Source organism: Macrobrachium nipponense, chromosome 4, assembly GCF_015104395.2.
Source record: "Macrobrachium nipponense isolate FS-2020 chromosome 4, ASM1510439v2, whole genome shotgun sequence".
In the NCBI taxonomy this organism is placed as follows: Eukaryota; Metazoa; Arthropoda; class Malacostraca; order Decapoda; family Palaemonidae; genus Macrobrachium; species Macrobrachium nipponense.
In genome coordinates this window covers 137,339,903-137,362,234 of record NC_061100.1, presented here as the reverse complement: position 1 = coordinate 137,362,234, position 22,332 = coordinate 137,339,903, and the positions used below count along the sequence as shown (strand labels likewise).

General features: G+C 34.7%; 1 protein-coding gene and 1 long non-coding RNA gene across 3 annotated transcripts in view; one reads left to right on the top strand and one right to left on the bottom strand.

The window, feature by feature from the left end:
• The window catches only part of LOC135211220 (uncharacterized), a 240,986-nt gene that overhangs the window by 99,040 nt on the left and 119,614 nt on the right, over nucleotides 1-22,332 (bottom strand). The window lies entirely within an intron of this gene.
• LOC135211219 (growth arrest-specific protein 1-like) overlaps nucleotides 8,777-22,332 on the top strand; it is a 64,868-nt gene continuing 51,312 nt past the window's right edge. Inside the window, exon 1 of one of the 2 annotated variants that reach the window (XM_064244454.1) lies at nucleotides 8,777-8,800. In XM_064244454.1, the coding sequence (XP_064100524.1) occupies nucleotides 8,792-8,800 (9 nt within the window). In that variant the 5' untranslated portion in view covers nucleotides 8,777-8,791. Of the gene's footprint in view, nucleotides 8,801-17,391; nucleotides 17,772-22,332 lie in introns of those variants that run through there. The other variant, XM_064244455.1, reaches the window with a different exon arrangement.

Below are 22,332 nucleotides of genomic sequence, written 5' to 3'. Positions count from 1 at the left end.
GGCGCTTCGTCTACGCCCTTCTAATGATGATAGTAGCCCGCCAACCTCATCACTTTGGTGTATTCAAAAATCCCTCCCCCCGCCCCCCACTCTCTCTCTCTCTCTCTCAAATATATATATATATATATATATATATATATATATATATATATATATATATATATATATATATATATATATATATATATATATATATATATATATATATATATATATATATATATCTGTGTGTGTGTTTCCTTATGCACGTTCGCAAGTTCACAGATGTATGAGGAAGATCGTTTGACTTACTCTCGCCAGCACAACAACTTACATTGCATAAATTTTGTTTTCCAACACCATCAACTTACATGCAACGAATAACTTCGTTAATCATCACAGTTTTGTTATGTTATCGTGTAAAAATACAGATCGCGTAATCGGACAACATGCGGATGAATTTGATGCAGACTATCTAAAACGAACTATTACAACAAATTATAACCTCGTCGAAACGCTCCGAGAGAGATTAAGTTGGGCGAATTATGCGGCGTCATCGACATAATTTCAGTAGCCACCCTTGATGTGTATAATCAAGGGTAAAACATACACCCCTCTATTTCATGATGAAGTTTAATTTATTCATGGATAATCCATGATTCCAGACAGGCCTTATGAACGGCGGGAGCCCATTCTCCACAGAAAAGAAAAAAAAAAAAATTTTTACATTCAAACGAACCAAGCAGTAACTTGATTTTTGGTCTATTTTGAGGCCTGTTCTTTTGGAAGAAATGTTAAATGAAGTTACGTTACGTGTACTAAGAATTCATGTTCATTCTGATTACAAAAGAGCGTATTTCCAGTTGCTTTCCTCTTAAAGGTTCTGATTTGAAAATGTTTAAGAGTAGCCGAAAATATTATAATCAATGAAATTAGCGAAACACACAAACATAACATCCTGAGATTTTTATCGATGTGTGTGTATGTGTGTGTGGGTTCATTCTTAATCATTAGAACCTTGTTCATCAATCAGGACTGATGTTTTGACAACAGCAAATCATTGCCAGACAACACAGAAAAGGCTAAATTAGACAGGAAAGGGGGACCGTGCATCCATAACTGCAAATCAAGAGATCATATCTGACTTTCAAATAAAGGTAGCAAACCATTAACTCGACCTAATTTCACACTGTGTAAAAAAAGTTGCACCACTCGCATTAATTCCCAATAAAGAAAACAGACCACGCTCCCCACCCCACCAAAAAAAAGAAATAGACTAAGATACAGTTGTATCCAATAGAATTTTAGTGGTTGAAGTAGAGAATCAAACCAAACAACAGAAACGGGGCCTGTGGTTAGGCGTATTGTCTTCCACACCGTCACAAGAACTGGAGACCAGATTCCAAGGCCAAAGTGAATAAAAACTTAGGATAAAACTTGGGATCAAGAGAGATCATCTTAGACTCCTTTAAAATTAAGCATCAGGTAACATGTGTCTTCGCCTCTTAATTGTCTATTTTCTAAGGTTTAAGACCTTCGATATTAGAGTACGTGATTCCTTACAAAAAAGGAACTGCCACTCTGAAATTCATTTGTATGAACCAGAGCCAACCATGTTTTTTACAGAATGTAATGGAATTAAATCCTTAAACTGTATGGCAATCGCGTTCTTCTTTTACTTATTATTATTACTATTATTATTATTATTATTATTATTATTATTATTATTATTATTATTATTATTAACGCTGTATCTATGGCGCAACTTAAACATATGACCGACCATTTGTATTGTCAGTGTCCCTGTAGTTGTACTGGCAGATAACTTACAATCAATTAGTTTATCAGCTTCAGCATTAATAATAACTTTACAAAGAAGACAATTACGCAGTTTTACAGCTAAAGGAAAGAAGGATATTTTCATATTTTCTATGGATGGCGTCATTGGAATCTCAAGGATCGGAAATTGCATTGCACAAAATGGGCATTTGATTGACTAAAACAATGAAGAAGATCAGGAGAAACGTTCGGGTCCTCTACTATATATATATATATATATATATATATATATATATATATATATATATAATATATATATATATATATATATGTGTGTGTGTGTGTGTGTGTGTGTGTGTGTGTGTAGAATCTACTGGTCATTTTTACCATTTACATTTGAAATTGTAATAGCCACAATGCTCTTAACTTCTCAAATTCTTGTTTTTTTTTTCTTTTGGATACGCTTGTCACTACAAAGCCTTGAGCTCCAACTTCAGATAAATTTTTTTCTAGAAAATCATGATGTCCGGTAGTGGGAAGCGAACCCGCGATACCATAATCACAACGACGAGGTGACCTTGCCGACCTGATCTAGTCTGGTCGACAAGGTCACCTCGTCTTGATTATGGTATTGCGGGTTCGCTTCCCGCTACCGGACATCATGATTTCTTTTTAAAAAAATTCTTTGAAGTTGGAGCTCAATTTAGTGACAAGCATATAAAAAATTTTTTAAAAAGAGCAAAGTATTTGAGAAGTTAAGAGGGCACTGTGGCTATTACAATTTCATATATATATATATATATATAATATATATATATATATATATATATATATATATATATATAATATATATATATATATATGTGCGTGTGTGTGTATATTATATATATATATATATATATATATATATATATATATATATATATGTGCGTGTGTGTGTATATATATATATATATATATATATATATATATATATATATATATATATATAATATATATATATATATATATATATTTATATATATATAGGGTGTAACACGAGTTTATGCAAATATTTTGGGGAATGAAAGAAAAAGTAATTTTGAGCAGAATATGTTCTATAATATATGCATTTTAAGGGTCGATGTTAATACAGTACCTCCCAGTCAAATGCATTATTTAGATTTTGAAGGAAAAACATGCATGCATCATTGAATTCCTCTCCTTCGCTATCAGCGGTATTCATTAAACACCAATAAAAAAAGAAAAAGAAAAGCAAGTCCTGCTTATTCACTACACCTATCAAAGATTTTTAGTGTATTTTTTAAAATCTCTCCCTTTCCATCTTAAGTATTCATCAGAACCAGCCATATGCATAGGCCTAGTCATAATTTCTGGTTCAACAATTCTGTGACAAGGGGACAGGACAGATCACGCTAGAATTCAACATTCACAAAAGAATGTTTGTCAGAACATTTACTCTATTTACTTGATATGTAAAGCTATACACTACAGCTGTTAGCTAACTGTTTAAATTAGTTTACTTGCAAGAAATAGACCGAGACATGTTATTTCAGTCACCAAAAACAGCTTTCTTTTAAATTGATTACCAGATTGGCATCTCATAGGGTGGTAAGGATTTGGTTCAGGATTTGCAGGTGCTCCTCCCATGAGTTGCTGCTGGTTACTGTGTTGTCGAGATGGCCAAAGCAGTTCATAATTCCTGCCAGGAATTTATTCATTACCCTTGGAAAATAGCTAGGGATGATTTTGCGGCTGAAGGGCATCACTTTGCATTAGTAGAATCCGGTAGGTGTGGTGAAGGCACAACTTCTCTAACAGGGGCACCTGCCAATATCCTTCCTCAAGATCTATTTTGCTTAAACAGAGAGCACTGCCAAGGCTGTCCTATCACACTTTGATTCATGGGAGAGGGTATGGCTCAGGTTTGGTGACATCATTTAACTTCATAAAGACTATAAATAGCCTGTCTCCCCCTCCTTCCTTGGAACCAAGACTACTGGGGAGTACCACTCACTGTGGGTTAATTCTTAAGGCCCAGGTCCAGTTGAATTTTACCTGCTCATCAATTCTCTTGACCTTCTCCAGATTGATCCTGTAATAGCCTTGAGCTGTTGGAGTGACACCTTCCTGCAGATGTATGGTATGCTCCAGGACGTCGGTATATCAGAGATGGTATGGGTTACTTGCAGGTGTGTGCTGAGCAGCTGCAGCTGGCGTATATCATGTCGCTGGTGATCCTCAAACCCCAGAGTAATATAGTTTCAAGGCTGAGTAGAACGTCTGAATTCGTTGTGGGGGCAGCATCATGGTTATGGTGCCTAAAAGGACCCATGGGGCCAGAGGGACATCCTCGGCCTCTTTTCCTTATCATATCAGAGATGGTTTTAATAGATTAATCCTGCCTATGCTTGCAGTCTACAAGATAATTTAATGGCACTCACTTTCTGAGTATTTTGTGAGGTCCTGTGAATTGGGTCTCAAGGGGGCGAGTGGCTGCAATTCAGAGGACTAGGATCTGGTCCCCGATGTTGAAAGCTTGGGTTCATACACTTTTATCAAACCTAGGCTTGAGCAGCTCTCGTGGGTTGCGATCTCTGTTGCTTGAGTGACCACCCACACAGCCCAAAGATTTCATTGAATGTTGGATAGGTCCTTTGCCCCGTCCACCCTTGCTAGTTCAGCCCAGGACCATACAGGATCTCAAGGAGGCCCCGATTAGAGTGGGTGTATAGGAGCTCAAAGAAACTATACCTTAGGGTCTCAGAGGGAGCTTGGCAAATTGTGAAAAGGGTGTTCTCCTTCCATTCTACAGTATACTCTTTCAGTCTAAGTGAATTAAAGGTATCCTTATTATATTGTATAATATTTGTATGCAGTATATAACTGCATTATTCTTTCAAGAAATGTTTGATTGCCATTTTTCCAAGGGTTCCCAAATTTCCTCTCACAACCCGGCACAATATTTGTGTCTGCAAAGAGGTTATATTCTAGCATCAGTACTAAGGCAATGGACAAGTGGGGAACATTAAACACAACTTTCTCTTACTATTTTACATCAAAGCTCACTCACAGGGAGCATAAAATAACTGGGAATTTATATAGAAAGGTATACTACATTGCTTGATTAACTAGGATATGCTGTAATCTCACTACTAGCATCACAAGGGGGGATTTATTACAGCATCGAACCAAAATTGGGAACTTAGAAGTGGAGCCAAGAGAAGGAGGGGAGTCGCCTTGGAAAGAATGAAACGGAAATACAGACAAATGCAAAACGATAACTGACTGCACTCGAAATTACAATCTACAGTACCTGTAGATCCGTGATCTTGGTATCTTCCGATTTGCTAATCAGGGGCAAGCACTATGGGCAATAAAAGAACACATGTTGTTTTAGATTTAGCTGGGCTTATGCCAGCACGGACTCTTGCTCCTAGAGCAGCCTGTTAAGTGAGCTTCCTTGTCTTCTCGGTTTTAAGCATCTCTGGCCTCGAGATGACTCCGCCAATGTGGGATTAATTCCGAGAACAGCCAATCGGGACAGACCAGATGATTTAGAGAGAATGAAGGCTTCAGTTGAGAGGGGCAACTAAAGAATGTATGAAATTCCTTCAAAAAAGGGTGTTACTTTGCTTGGTTCTGGCTTAAATCCTGAACAATACACACACACACACACATATATATATAATCCTTACGACGTATCTACTGGAATCGATTATTATTCAACGAAGTTTAACTGTTATAAGAAAACACGATCTTATCATCCCCGAACAGGCTCAGAAATGACCCATAATGAGAGGCTGATGTGATATTTTCCGCATAAATCATCTGATAGCCTCTCATGAAAAGCCAAATCAAACATCTTATGCGTTCATGTAGGTGTAACAGCCAATAATTGCAAGCAATCAAAAGAGAAACTCTGCTCTTTCAATGGACTGTGAAGGGACAAATATATATCGTGATTTCTTCTCAGACAATCAACGATATTTGATCAGGAACTTTGGAGCAATGAAGAGCTGCAAGCTATGTACAGCAAGGCCGTCCTCTTCATTGCAGAGATGAAAGTAAATAGAATTCACCGATGTTAGCTATTAAACCTTATCCAGATGGACTGGAAATTATCTCGTATAATGAAAAATAATGAGAAAGGGCATCATGATGCCAGCGGTATAATAATATCCAGATAGTTTGTAAAGATGTGTGACAGCAATTAGCAACGCTGTTGTCAGGGAAGTGTAAATTATACAAACATTCAAAGGAAGACTATATAGACAGTCATTGCATCTTCTAAACGAGTTTTGGCCATCAGCCACTTTTTTTATCATGGATAATGAAATGAAATTAACATTTCTGGTGCACTCGATGTAAAGCGAGAGAGAGAGAGAGAGAGAGAGAGAGAGAGGAAATAAATTCTAGTGCATTTGTGTTCGAACCAAAATCATTTCTCTATGTAATTCGTTCTAAGCCTCGCATATGAAAAGCTATCATCCGACACTGGCGATTGCCATGTCCTCCTCATAAGAGGTTTAGCCGACAATCAAAATTCAAAATCTCTACTCTCAGTATTTTTCTCCTTGTAAGTGCTCTCATCAGGTGCGTTTAAATCAAGTAGTTTTTTGGCGAAATTGAATGATATGCTTCATCTGAATAGTTTAGTCGGCCAAGGAAAACCAGGTGAAAGGTTTAAACGAGAAAACTTCAGAATAAATTCTATCTAATGTTTGCCGTTCTTCGTCTTAATTATTTTTTTATACTAACATCTCATAACTATTTGTAAATTGCTACTTATACATATACGCGTGTGTACATAATACATACGTACACACACACACACACACACACACACACACACACACATACACATATATATATATATATATATATATATATATATATATATATTTATATCTGTATATATTATAGTATATATATAGTATAGTATATATATATATATAATTAATATATTATATAACTATATATATAATATATATATATATAATATGTATATATATATATGTATATATATATATATATATTATAATATATATAATTATTAAATATGATTTTATAATATTTATTATATATATTAATATTATAATATAATATATAATATATATATATAATATATATATCATATATATTTTATCATATAATAGCGGGTATATATATATATAGGTATTAATATTATAAATATATTAATTAATAATTATAATATATTAATTATATATAATGTATATATGGTTTAGTATTTAATTAATTTATTTATATTAATTATATATTAATATTATATAATATTATATATTTTATATAAAAGGTATATATAAATATATATTATATATATATTTATTATATTATATATATAAATTATAATATTATTATATATATATATATTAATATATACTATAGACAGTGGTGTAATCGGTTAGCATTGTCGCCAACCAATCGAGGAGGTCCCAGGTTAAACCACCTAGGAAGGGCTTGATGGATTAGCAGACTCATTACAGGCCCATTGTTCTTCTTCTTGCCTCAGAAATGAAATCACATTGGAAAGTGCCAATATCGTAGTAGCAATGCGTGTAGCTCCTAAAATGTTTATCTTGGTTAAGAACTAATGGAATTACCACAAAATCAAACGAATAAAGACGAAGAAGAATATAAGAATATAAAGGTGCAGTGCAAAAGAATGTAAGTGAAACGAAGATTTTTCTTATTGCTTAACTAAATCATCATGGAGCCTGCTGACCATTTTCGTGAAGCATATTGTACACTACAGTAGGGGAAACTTTTTTTTTTTTTTTTAACTCTAAGGGGTATCTAAGTAGCTTTTCAATGACAGTTGCCTAATAAAGTGAACTCTGTTACTCGATACTGTTTTCCTGGAGGAAACAATTTAGCATTTTAAATAAAAAAGACGATTGGACTATATCGGAATCGGTGTTACCTTTCAACGGCTAAAAAAAGAAAAAAAAAAAAAAAAAAAAAAACACGCAGATATGATCTCAAACAAAAACGCGGTGCGATTTAGCAAAAAGATGCAAAATGAAAACACCAGACTACCCAAAAAGAGGATGCTGTTTAATCGCTATGTATCAGCACTAAATATTTGATCCCGGCTTTATATACGATACAAATAAAATAAAAAAGTGTAATTGGGTATGTCAAAATCATTGTATCTGAATTTACCAATACACGTAATATAAAGAGACAAAATTTATGGTATTAAAGCATAACCCTATTCATGGTCGCTCATCAAAAGATTTAGACTTTTTTCGGAGTACAGCAAAAGAAATCATCTGTGCTCGTTCCAGACAAAATCAGACATTTATAATGGCCCTTTGCTATGGAAGAGGGACCACCATCGTGGCTTATGGCTTTTATCCTTTTCCCATTCACAGTCGATTCGAGACTGGATGGTCATTGACGTGACAAAGAACCTGAATAGCAATGGAATCCAATACCCTTTCAGAAACTCATTCGAGTCTCTTGTATGCGATCCTCTTCTTGCTGGGCTCTCTAGGCAACTGTCTGAGGAACCCCATGAGTGTGATATGGTCGGAGATGATGTGGCCTATCTTGGTAAAATCGCCCTTAAGTGACTTCGGATGGAGAGAACTGGTGTTCATTTCCTGACTAAGAGTTTGAATTTCCATGTAGGTGGCTGGGAAATGCCAGTTTCCAAACCGGACAGATCAAAATACTTCTAAGTCACTATTTATCAACATTTCCGATTAGGTAAACCTCCTCGGGACATAAATTTTAACGTGCCATGTTACCTATTCTCTACTGATACCGTTGCTTTGAAAAATGTACGCATTCTGAAATAAAAACCAGCTGCTAATACGTGCATTAATAACTTCCTAGGTGGCAACTCAGCCCACCCAACTAAAGATACGTATATATAAATGACTGACGATACGCATTTCAGTCAAATTATTATTCTCTCCCGTGTCGGCGCGTGGTTACTGTAAATAAGATTGGGATTACGTAAAGCGACTATTCTGGTGACGAAAAATACATCAAAGAACGTAAAATGAAACCCGTAAGTGATGTGACCTGATTTACTGTACCATAATTTCTCTATACAGTAATTTTACTATTATCGACGAAATTTCGTAAAACTGAATGTTTACGGAATAACTTTCTCACTTGTTTTTGCCCAGAAAACAAAATTTTCAAATAAGTAAATGTTGAAAATATAAATGAAAATTAAAACTTATAGAGCAGATGATTCAGAAAACTTTGGTATGTTTACACAAAATGACGAAAATGCAGTTCAAAACTCTTGAGAATATGTCTTACTGTCTTATTTTGAGATGTAGCAAATCACATTATAGATAGTTCTAGTCAGTCATTTGGTTTCATTTTATATTTTTCTTCGGTTTACAAATTTGGACCAATATTTTATTTATTCACTATTAACTCTTGTAAACAGGGAAATTAGAAAGATAATTCGTTAAAAAGGTCTAGTAAAGGCAAAACTCACAAGAAATTAAAAAATAAATCCCACTTTCAGACCTCTCAGAAAGAATCTAGTGAAAATTACCATGACTTTCTGTGAAAGCGAATGTAAGAAATATATATATATATACTATATATAATATAATATATATATCCCTAGATATATAATATATATATATTATATTAATAATAAATTTTATTAATTAATATTAAATATTTAAAAAATTAAATCTATATATATATAGATATATATATATTATATATAGATATAATTATATAAATATATTTATATATATATATATATATATATATATATATATATATATATATATATATATTATATATATATATATAGAAGTATGATTTTTTTCCCGCATGAATACATGAGCACCGAATCATATTGCTGGAAAAAAAGAAGAAATTCTCTGCTAGTTATGCTAATAGAGTTGAGCCATTTTAATTCATTTGGTTTCAAAATGAAGCTGTCCTGAGGGTTAGAAAATTATCAATACAATATGGCATATAAATCCAGTTATTCAAATATGTATATATATATATATATATTATATATATATGTATATTATATATTAAATAATAATATATTATATATACGATTATATATTAATATGGTAATTATATATATATTATATTATATGATTTATATATATTTATTTGCCTTCGGTAATCTTGCACACGAAGACATGTTACTCAGTTGTTTTCTACATAGGAGAATGAAGGATGTTAATGGATAAAATACGCCAAACAGTTTCGTCCGCTAATGGACGTCTTCCTTATTAAGGAAAGAAAATTCGTATTATGAGTCTGTAGCCAAGAGATGCCTGAAATCATAAAATATATGGAATATCGTCACCAAAAACTGGTAGTCTAAAATAAAGTCATTCAACAGAGAAAAAGTACTGTAAAAGAATAATAGTTGTTGAACAATTGAAAATTACCAAAATATCAAATAAAGTATTATAACCACTTGGAACAGCATAATAATTAGTACATATTAACAAACGTATAATAGATAATGAATAGCATTATCCAATTTACCGACGTCTTATAATATGTAAAATGAAAAACAAATAATACCAGTAATAACTTGAGTGTTCACAGCTGTATATGTAATTAACCAATTGACTGGTTCATGTGAAAGATTTTATTTAAAAGGATTCCGTTTTATTGAATGAAATATGATTAGAGAAAGCCTTCTTTGTTCACAGCAAATTTTTAGTTTATCTCTTGGTATATGTCAATTAGATCCTTTTATTTTACGTTTTATGAGATGTCAGTACAAATTGGATAATGTTATCCCCTGACTATCAAATATTACACGTTTTTTAATATGTACTTATTACTAAGGTGTTTCATGTGGACCTATACCTCATTTGACATTTTTGGTAATTTTCAATTACTCAACCACTGTTTATATAATAATAGCTTTGGTTATCCAAGATTTTAGTCCATTTTTGGTTTCGCATATTCTGAAAAACTTTCTTTGCTTAATAAACGCTCCAAAAAGAGGTCCATTGGCGTAAGAAACGGTTGAACATTTTATAACCATTTGGACATCTTTCATTTTCCTTTATGGAATGCAACTGAATACATACATATATATATATATATATATATATATATATATATATATATATATATATATATATATATATAACACTTACAAAATCTCAGTAGATGCAAGTGACTTCATTAAGTCACAGAATACCACAGGAAAATGACAGATAGAAATCCAAACGAAATCATTTCGTTCCTTGACTATGTCTACTTTAGTAAAGACGAAAGGTCTTGGATTTCTGCCTATCATTTTCCTTTTCCTGTGGTATTGACTGATATATATATATATATATATATATATATATATATATATATATATATATATAGTATGTATGTATACTTGTGCGTCCGTCCGTCTACATATGAGCCTGTTTCTAAATGTATTTAAATCACTGTACTCAAAAATGGCAAGAGCCTATGCCAGAATGAACAAAAAAAAAAAAAATTTGTAAAAAACTCTCCCACAACCCAATTCTAAAGATCCAGCAAGGAAAGGCAAATGTTCCGGTAAGGAAAGAAAGAAAAAAAAAGTTCTGGTCGGTGATATACGCCAGGCATCCCCAGGGTGACTTGTGGGTCGTAGGGCGAAAGTTTGGCGGACAAAACCCAAAAGACCAATGCACCTGGCCCAAGATCCTTGGCATCATGGTCCGCTGAAAGCTAGAACTGATCATTCTATGATTTTATTATTTTTGTCTCTTTACGAAATATTCTACTAACATAATTTATTAGTATGTATTTAGCTATACATATCTATGTATATATACGTAGATATGAGTATGTGTATGTGTGCTTATATGCGGGAGTATACTATAATCCTTCTAAATTTCATGGGTACTAGCTCTCGAGTCCCAAGAAATGTAGCTTTCCTCTTTCTCTCTCCTCTCTCTCCTCCTCTCTCTCTCTCTCTCTCTCTCTCTCTCTCTCTCTCTCTCTCTCTCTCCAAGAACTTCCAGAAGACAAGGTGGAAAAATTACTGATTGGTCCTGATAGCTGTTAACAATAAAAATAAAAAAGTAAACATTGCAACATTTGAATTGCATACACAAACGCGTAAGCACGTTGACGAAATTGAGTGCAACTGGCCGTGGATCAATCTACACCACTGGAAAGAAACTTGAATTAACATGAGAATTTGCATGAAATAATACATAAATTGAAAAGTCAATAACATGGAGTGGTGATCTCCCAGTCGAGCGTGTGACCCAGGGAAGCCTGTAGTGATGAAACACTAAGATGGCATATAGCTTTATTATTATTATTATTATTATTATTATTATTATTATTATTATTATTATTATTATTATTATTATTATTATTATTATATTAGGTACAAGTAAAGTTTTGAAAATACGCATAGCAAAACTTGAAAAACTGTCTTGTAAACTAACCAATGGCACAAATGGGTAGCAGTCATGTCTTCCTATTTTGTGGTTTTGGAACGATAATTAGAATTTTTAAATAAAGAGTACCTTTAAAGAAGGACAAAACATCAAGGCCCACCGAACCAATAGATAGGTCTAGCGTTTGCTCGGCCAAAATTCTTTTTCTTGTCGTTTTCCTTGGCACGACGAGTCCATAAATTTTGCCACAGAGAAATTATTTTCATAGATCCGAAATTAAGTTGTATTTAGAATTGTGTTTAGAACAAAGTTTAAATGATATACCATCTTACCAAATACAAAGACTGAGGGCACAGGTGTAGCCTAGGCTACCATGCTTGATTTTCTTGTTACCGCAAACCCATGGGACTATCGTCTGATGAAACATGATTTAAAACTTGTCTCACAAAGAAAATACTGCTATTTTTACTTTGAATAGAATACTGGGAGCTGTTTACTAGGGTTTGTTTATGTCGCCCTGTCTCACCAAGAGTAACGTTTTCGAATTTCGTTAAAATAAAAAAACTACGTAGGATAAAATGCATTCTGTTAGGCAGATCAAACGCTCCCTTTACATGTCTAAAACTGAAAATGAATGGCATATCTTACATACCTACCTACTGCCAAGAATTCTTAACATACTGACAAAATAAAACTGGTGTCCTTATGCACCACTGCAACACGTTTAACACAATCAGTAACATATAGGCCTAGGCCTACTTACAACTAAGCATTCTTAATAACGGGTAAAGCCATTTTACTTTACTTTATATCATGTGACTTTTAAAAGATTAATGATGTTCTGATTTCAAACCTGAAAGCCACTGCACTTATGTATATGCCATAATAATGCGCTGCAAATAAAGACATGGTAACAGAGAATATGTTTCTACTGCTAACTATACTCTGTTTTTTTCCATCTGTCCACCCGCCTGTGGTGTTTGCGTATGGTAACACTGCGTCCCGGGCTTTAGATAGTTACATTCAGCTTACATTCAACTATTGTAATAATATCCTATTTCGAATATTAACGGTGTAATTCGCATACAGTAAATTATTAAAACACTTTTCAATTGCAAATGTACACCCAGATATCCTTTTATTTACCTAAAACTTACACATAGCGTAACTATCTAAAGCCCGGGATGCAGTGTTACCATACGCAAACACCATAGGCGGTTGGACATGGAAAAAACGGTATAGAGTTAAAAGACAGTTACCGATGTAGCACTATGGGTCAATAAAGCTCAGGGTGCTTTGCTTACCCGTAAAATATTATCCCATTTTCTACAGGAGAATTCCTGCGCCCATTCTGCGATAATAAAATGCGCCGCGCACTACAATGATAAAGATAATAAAAGGGGAGAAATCACATCACACACCAAACAACAGTTCACTCTCCCTAGTTCCTGGGTCCTACGGCTGCACACAGCGCCGCCCTGGTAGCGGCAGACCAAATTAAGCAGCCCTAGTTCTCTTTTTTTTTTTTTTTTTTTTTTTCTAAGCGGGTGTTAACTTGAAGATGATCGGTTCAATGTAACATATTTGAATAGATTAAATTTCCCCTCAAACACATATTATTTGTTAATAATGCTATCAAGTCGAGAGACTATTAAAAATTGTTTTCAAGTCCAAAAGTAAATGTCACGATTGCCCAAGTTGATGCCTAGAGATGTGTTCGGATACACAGTTCTTCATGCAGAATGTCTTCTTTATTTTCCTTACATTTTACCGCAGATCGGAATAAATCACACCGCATACTAGAAAAAAACGTGTTGTCACCAATATTTTCTAAAGATTAGATCTTACTCAAAGCATAAAAATTATAAAAATTACATTTGAAACCTCTTCGGTACGAACTTTAAACGGAACGGCCGTTATCGGTAAATTCGCCCTATCCCTTCCAGTTAATTAGGCCATACCTTCTCGGGCCACTGTGATGCATTTTCTTTTTCCGTATATTTCTATTTCTCTTCCAATATTCATCATGTTTTCTCCTTATCCTATTTTTACATTTTCCGAGAACTACAGATGAAACATCTCTCTTATTGCGGTTTCATGAGTAGTAGGGTTATGTCATCTCATGGACCAGGAGCCTGCTTTTCTGAATTGCGGAATTTCTATACATTTTGCAGAGTAATACGTATTCATGTATGCATATAACTCCCACAGTTATTATTAGCCCGCTGTAATCCTTATCAGCTCATTTTGAAGATAACTACTTTAACTGATATTTTTTTTCTAATAAGCTGTTTCCTCAATATAGGGTGGCTACAGCAAAATTACAAGATAATACTCCCTGCCGTCTTGGCTACTATAATAATTGCTGAATCAACGATGAAACTCCTCTACAAAAAAAAAAAAAAATCAAAATGCAAAACTGGCAACTACTGAACTTCACTTTCCACACATACTCACACACTGCTGCTGCACCATTTGCCTGTATATATGTTCACATTCTATGATACTCCTTAGTCATTGTAACCCTTTCATTCTAATACCTCTTGTGCGCCATCTAGCCAGCAACTCATGGGGTCTTCTTCTCTTCGTTTTTCACAATTCTGGTCCTTATAACTCCATATATCTATACAAACAACTCACCTCAACAGCTTCTACATCATTTTCATTCCTAAAAGGAGTCTCGGATCTCTTCATTCCTTCCCAACCTTGGCTTCCATTTTTTTTTTTCTCCACAATTTTTGCATATCGGTACCCTGCTACCTTCATATTATCACATATTTCATGACACGTCTTCTATTATTCCAATATCTTCGATTTCATCTACTTCTCCTAAAGACCTGTATGAATCAATCACTTTCGTTCTCCCGTCAACCATATGAATATGCACCTTATTTCAACTGCCCATAGGGCCGTAACTGATATGCCTTGTGTAAGATGAAATTTGCAGTAGTATTCTCTCTTGCAGACTATGCAAATGAGTCGCACAGGTAACCAAAAACAATTACCAGGATTGCAAACGGTACCTGCAATCATTGGGGATTCCGGTGAGCTATTATTATTGCAGCTTGTAATTGCACTGTGCTATGTGAGGACAACCAGTTGTCTTTTTGCTACTTTTTTTTTATATATCATTTTACTTTTCCAGCATGATTATAGAGTTCTCAAGGCATACCGGTTAGGTATGCTGAGATGAATGTCTTGAGCCTTGGTTGGCTTGCGTAAGACGTTAACACAGAAATTTTATTGATTTATTTATCATTTTTTTTTTTTTTTTTTTTTGCTCTATCACAGTCCTCCAATTCGACTGGGTGGTATTTATAGTGTGGGGTTCCGGGTTGCATCCTGCCTCCTTAGGAGTCCATCACTTTTCTTACTATGTGCGCCGTTTCTAGGATCACACTCTTCTCCATGAGTCCTGGAGCTACTTCAGCCTCTAGTTTTTCTAGATTCCTTTTCAGGGATCTTGGGATCGTGCCTAGTGCTCCTATGATTATGGGTACAATTTCCACTGGCATATCCCATATCCTTCTTATTTCTATTTTCAGATCTTGATACTTATCCATTTTTTCCCTCTCTTTCTCTTCAACTCTGGCGTCCCATGGTATTGCGACATCAATGAGTGATACTTTCTTCTTGACTTTGTCAATCAAATATCATTATTATTATCATTATTATTATTGTTATTATTATTATTATTATTATTATTATTATTATTATTATTATTATTATTATTATTCAACTACTTCTCGACACCTCCCTACCAGTAGCGCATGTATTATGCAAGCAATAATGATAATAATCTTTATTAGATCTGTTGTTCGTGTTGTAAAAAAAAAAAACTCATTATTGTTCAATATTTCCCTCCTGTGAGTGTTGGTTAAGCTCACATTTTATTTCATTACAGCATAGGAACTTATGAGTGCAATAAACCATTTGTACATGAATGACTTTCAAGAAAAATCTTAAATGAACACTAAAGCCAAAAAAAACTTGGATCGCACTCTCGCATACGAGACCATAAATTACATAACCGTGATTTAAGAATACTATACGCAAGGCAGTTTTGATTAGATTTCCAGTTTGCAATTCAATAGCACTGGTAACAGTAAGAGGTATAGAAGGTGCTTACGTCGCTTGATAATTGGCAAGTCTTCCTGGTCTTTTCAAACGGAGAGAGAGAGAGAGAGAGAGAGAGAGAGAAAGGGAAAAAAAAAAAAAAAAAAAAAAAAAGGTCTTTGTCGTCCGTTAATCTTATAATCGACTGCTAATGCTAGTAGTAGTAAAAATCATGATTCGGCTATGCTGAAGGTAGCAGGTTTTATGCAAAATATCTGGAGTGAATTCGAATATTCTACCAAGAAGCCAGAATTAAAAACGAGAGAGAGAGAGAGAGATTGCTGCATTTGAACAGAAGCAGGAGATGAAGCAAGTTACCGAAATAAGAGAGAGAGAGAGAGAGAGAGAGAGAGAGAGAGAGAGAGAGGATACAATGAAACAAGCAAAACAACACCGCCCGAGGCCTGCTGGTCTGTGATGAAGTTGTCGCTGTCATGAGGCAGGTCACGTAGCGTGCCAGACACCGCCATTAACCAGATTAGATATTCATTTTTCTTCTCTAAGTATTACTTACCACTTCTCTTGAAGAGCTGCAATACTCAGGTTTTCCTTTTATAATACGTCAGGTGATGCTCTCGTTTAGGAACCGTAAACTTTCACTGGGGTAATTAGGGATTATGTTAATGTTTGTTTCTTCATTTCTAAACGCGGGGCACAGCGAGTCGATTTCTTTTGGAAATAAGGTATTTTTAGTGATGCATTATCGTCTGGTTGATATTGTATATGCGTCATTTCCAGGAGGGAAATATCAATTATTTATACACTGTAAGATGAACATTTGCGTTGTTAAATAGAGTACTATTTGTATTTTATTTCATATTAACAAACAACAACTAGCGAACTAATTTCTCGTGAATTTTGGCATCAAACCGGGCACGGGGCGGAGAGGAACGTCTAAGTTACCAATGAACATATTTTTAGTATAATTTCTCGGTGCGTACCTTTGCCAAAACAAAACTAATGAACATTGGAAAGCAATCCAAAATACACACGAATACTTGCCATTGCCTTCAGAAAAAGAATTCGATACTCCTCTCATGGATGAAATAAAAAGAATAATTGCCGCTAGGTGTCAGTTTGCCTGACGGGAATGAGTAGGGTTGCTTACGATCAACACATCTTAATCTCAGTTGTGAAGGAATCGTGGTCTGAGAATGTGTGCGCTCGACCAATCGCTGTTTGTGCTTTTGTGAGAATCGTTCTAAATCCGTTGTAGGAGCTTTCTGAATTCCTATGGTGGGACGAACTAAACGCCAACACATCTCCTAAAGACCAAGATGGCTTCATCCACAGATTGAGAGAGGAACACGGCTCGAGTTATTTCTTTTTTTTTTTTTCCTTTTTTTTTTCTTAAGGTCGTCATAGCGTCTTCCAAGGAATGCTATAGGATGAGAAAGGCAGAAAGGCGTCTTACCGTAAGATAACAGCTGCCCGACTTAATAATATGGGTCCATTTGCTAAGAACTAAGACGGTGTGTGTTTTCGGCGAATTTTTTTTTTTTTTTCTTATATCTGACCGTAAGTTGATAGTGGTTGACCTTTTTAGTTTGCTCTTGGTTTATGACAAAAACAAAATCTTTGATGGTTAATTAACGTGCCTGAATATATGTATCATAGTAAAATGCCTGGTACTGGTATAATAACGTGACTATAAATAAAGTATATAACATTAAGGGAAACAAAGGAAATTACTGTTACTGTTGCTGATTACGGAAAGCAGGGTTTAAAATAGCATGTGGGGAAAATATTTCTCTGGGATTTAAAATAGCGTTGACAAACACTTATATAAGAACTCGATCTCATTAAGACTTTTTCAAAAAACGAAGTAAATGAATCAGTAAGTTTTTTGCGAAAAAAAAGTTAAGAAAAGCAGGCAACGTTAACCATCAGAGAATTTTGACAAATTTAAGATATAAAGAGAAAAACCGGTCTTAATAATATACCCGCCATTGCAAATTTGTCTACCGCAATTATCTTAAAAGGTAAATGTGTTAATTAAGATGATCAGTATTAAAGTTAACATTTAGCGCGGCAGTAGAGCGGAAGGTGAGTATGGTGAATTTTATTACGTCATTTGTTGGTTACCTATTATAGATCATTAAAAATGAATATTTCCACCAACATCAAAGCGGCACCGTATATTCTAAAAGGAATTATTTAATCATATTTTGTTAAGGTTAACACCACGATTCCGCCTCACACCATTCCCCCCTTTCCAATTCGTGAGAAAATAATGTACTGAAATGAGTAATCCACAATGATGTGTTCGCATTGTATATCATATTAAGTTGTGCTCTGTTCTCTCTGTGTGCTCTGTTGAAAGATGACGTGAGTCTGCTCTTTGAATGTTAATTCATTATTAATTTTTATTTTGAACTGTAATTTTTAGCGTTTTCGAACTTTCCAGAGGTTATCAGCTTATGTTTTCTAATGTCGAATAAGAATAGATGTCATTGTTTAACATTTTCGATGTTGTATTAGATTTGCTCAATACAAAACAGATTTCCGTAAGACTCAAAATTTGCATACAACTACGAATATTTTATTTTACTGTTTACTATTTTTCCGATTTAAAACGTTTATCAATATAGAGCATTACTTCAAATGCAAACATCTCGGGTATTTTCAGCCGCTGATTTCAAATGTGCAAGTTGCTAAAATAAATGTCTGGTCGTTAGACCCCTAATTTGCATAAAACAAGATGGCCGCTATTATTTTTCTTTATTATTTGAGAAACTTGATCTCGGACAAAAATAAAAAGCAATTCATTTTTATCCATCTTTCGGCTGCGTAAAAGCACTTCTTACCGTTTAAATAGACTGAGCCAAAGGAATGATTATCGACGATGAAAATGAATGTTAGCCAAGTAAAAAATCAACACCTAATAAAACATTTGTACAAATCAAATCCTTCACTAAATAAATGTTTTTCATAAAATATACAAATAAAAGTCTTATTAATGCCTTTATATATCGGAATCCTAAAACCTCATATGCCGTATAATGATTTTAAAGATCAATGGCAATTAATTTGAAGTTTATTTGAAGTAAAAATTTTACCAAATTCCTATTTATGCGAACATCACTGGAGTTTATTACTACATTAGTTCAGGTATTGTTTATAAATCATTTTTACGTATTATCGGTAGATAGCTGCAGAATGTATTAAGAATGTATTAACTTAGCAACATAGGAACAATAGTAAATACTGATCTCATGCATGTAATTTCATAACAATATTGTTTTGCTTCTGTATTAATTGGTGTTCTCACGCTAAGCCAGTGATACAGCATCTCTGACCGACCGCTCGACGGTTAAAAACCATAACACTCCCAGCTATGGAATACACTGAATTAGAGACTGCAATAAGGCGTTCTTGTGTCAGCATATTATTAACTTGACTAATTTACGTATACTAGTTCCGCTATGCATATTCCCTGTAGTACTGTATTTCCGAGGACGGCTTGTACCGCCATCAATTCAACAATAGCTAACAGCGTGATTGCATGACTGGGTACATGAGGAATAGGCAAAGTAATGATGGTAATATTTGGGCATCTTGTAAAGGTGCGTCCACACGGTCGAATAATGTCCGACGGACAAACATTGTTAACATATCATAGGCGAAGTAGGATGACGTCATAAGCGTTAAAACTATGGAAGTAGATCTGGCAACAAACAGTGGTACCAGATGAGGTTGTGTACCACTGCTTTTACTCTGTTTACAAGACAAAGACCGGTAGACAATTGTTAATTGGTAGCAATGCTTGCCCGTCGGACATTGTTCGACCGTGTGGACGCACCTTAACTCTCGCCCCCGTTGATGTAGCTATTGCAAGATGAGGTTATGATAAGTTTGCCTGAAGTCGTAGGCTTCAGACACTTTCTGGACACTAGTTCAGTTTATGGTGTGCAACTCATTTACTACAGTCAGTGGAGAGTCAACTTTGAGAGGGTTTGAGCAATGTAGGGATTGGTGTATTTAATGAAATAACATCTGAGAGCGTCTGAGTTGCTTGTGGTATGACCTACTATGTGATATAACTTCTGAGACCACTTGTCTTGTTTGGTATTGCTATGGTATGTCTTGAAGTTTCTGTGAGCTTGTTGTTTGAAAATGTGCTAGTCCAAGACCACGTGATTTCAGTGTCCAAGTTTTGTCTTTATTTACTCCAAGTATTAAATCCTGAGCTACACAAAGAATACTATTATCGTCACTGCTTTCCGAAATTTCATCCCCACCTAAAAAGGCTGTGGGAGACCTATAAACGCTTAGAAATAATAGCACTGAGAACGAAGTCTGGGTGATACATCTGACGGCAGTAGCGTGACATAGGAACTAAAAACAGAAATAACGTTTACCTGGTAATAATAGCTATCAAAAATAAATAGGACTGCTTAAGCTAGTATGTTTCGTTCCTAAAATTAGTAGCAACCTCTTATTACGAAGCTTTCCTCAAGCTGTTTAACTGTGGAGTTTGCCAGCTGCGTCAGAAAGACTCAGAGGGCACAAGGCAACATGTTTTTTTTTTTTTTTTTTTTTTCTTTGCTAGGCGGTTTATGTAAATGAATTAAATCCAGCTCTAATGCTAACAAATATCCACCACATATTGCAACCAAGACGGTGTCTTTCAAGGTTAACCACTCCAGTGGTCCTTCGCTAACATTATCTTGAATAGCATTAATCCCCTGGCTTCACCAATTCCAGATATGATCATGTTGGGTGACTAAATTTCCGAAGGCAAGACGAAGGGAAACAGCATCAAGGACGCATGAATTATAACATCCAATGGAAACATTTTTATTCCTATACTCTGTTTTTTTTCCATCTGTCCATCCGCCTGTGGTGTTTGCGTATGGTAACACTGCGTCCGGGGCTTTAAGTAGTTACGCTATGTGTAAGTTTGAGGTAAACAAAAGGATATCTGGGCGTACATTTGCATCTGAAAAGTTATTTAATAATATACTGTATGCGAATTACACCGTTAATATTCGAAATAGGGTTATTTATTAATGTTAAATGTAAACTGAATGTAACTATCTAAAGCCCAGGACGCAGTGTTACCATACGCAAACACCACAGGCGGATGGACAGATGGAAAAAAACGGAGTATAGGTACAAGACCTGTACATCAAGAGAATAGCTTTCCTGTAATCTTCACAGTCAATTATTTCTTGTGATTGCACCTAAGCTGATATAGTAAAATCTACAACGAAAGACCTCTTTAACCAAGGCATCATTTCTCTCAGGTTTTCAACCTCCATAAGCCCAAATCAAAAGATTGTCTTCAAAACTGGTAAAATTGGTTGTTTTGTAGTTGTCAGTCATGGAATAAAAGAAAGGCTGGAATAACCAGATAAAGAGAAAAGCAAACTCAAATATCCCAAAGAATGTCCACAAATTATGAAGCTTTTGGCATTTACTACCTTAGATTTAGGACTTTAGGTGACTGCTGAATTTTAGACATTGAGCTTGCCCTGATAAATTATCTTAATTCAAGTAGTCAGGCCAAGAAAGATTGTGGAGATAACTTAAGGAGATCCTCAGCATTTTCCTTAAGTAAATAAGGTAAATTTTCTTATCAAGTAAATGAGGTGAACGTAAGAAAAAGAGAGGATTCATTATAAAGAAATGGGTTTATCGGCAAAATACCTAGCGGCATATGCAACTTAGTTTCAGAATTATGAGCTACAAATCCAAAAGCTTTCTTTGACTTGAGTAAACAGTGACCTGAATATTAAATTCGCGAAAATGAAATAAGAGGGAACTGATCTACTTGGTAGAAATCAACTCCTCACCAAGAGTCGAGAAAGTTATCGCTCAGGCCTTCCAAAACAACAACAAAATATCTTCATTTCTCGTTTTGTGGATTTTACCCTGGGAAGCAGCATCAGATTTGCAGAATGTGGTCGCTAAGTTGAAAGTCCAAGAACTTTGCAAGGATCTTCAAATATCCGGAAATGACACCCTATCCAGACCTGCCATGGTTATATCTAACATTCCAGAGGGCAAATCCTTAGCTTATAATCGGGGATGAACTATGATAGTGATTCTTACATTTTATTTTCAACATTTACTG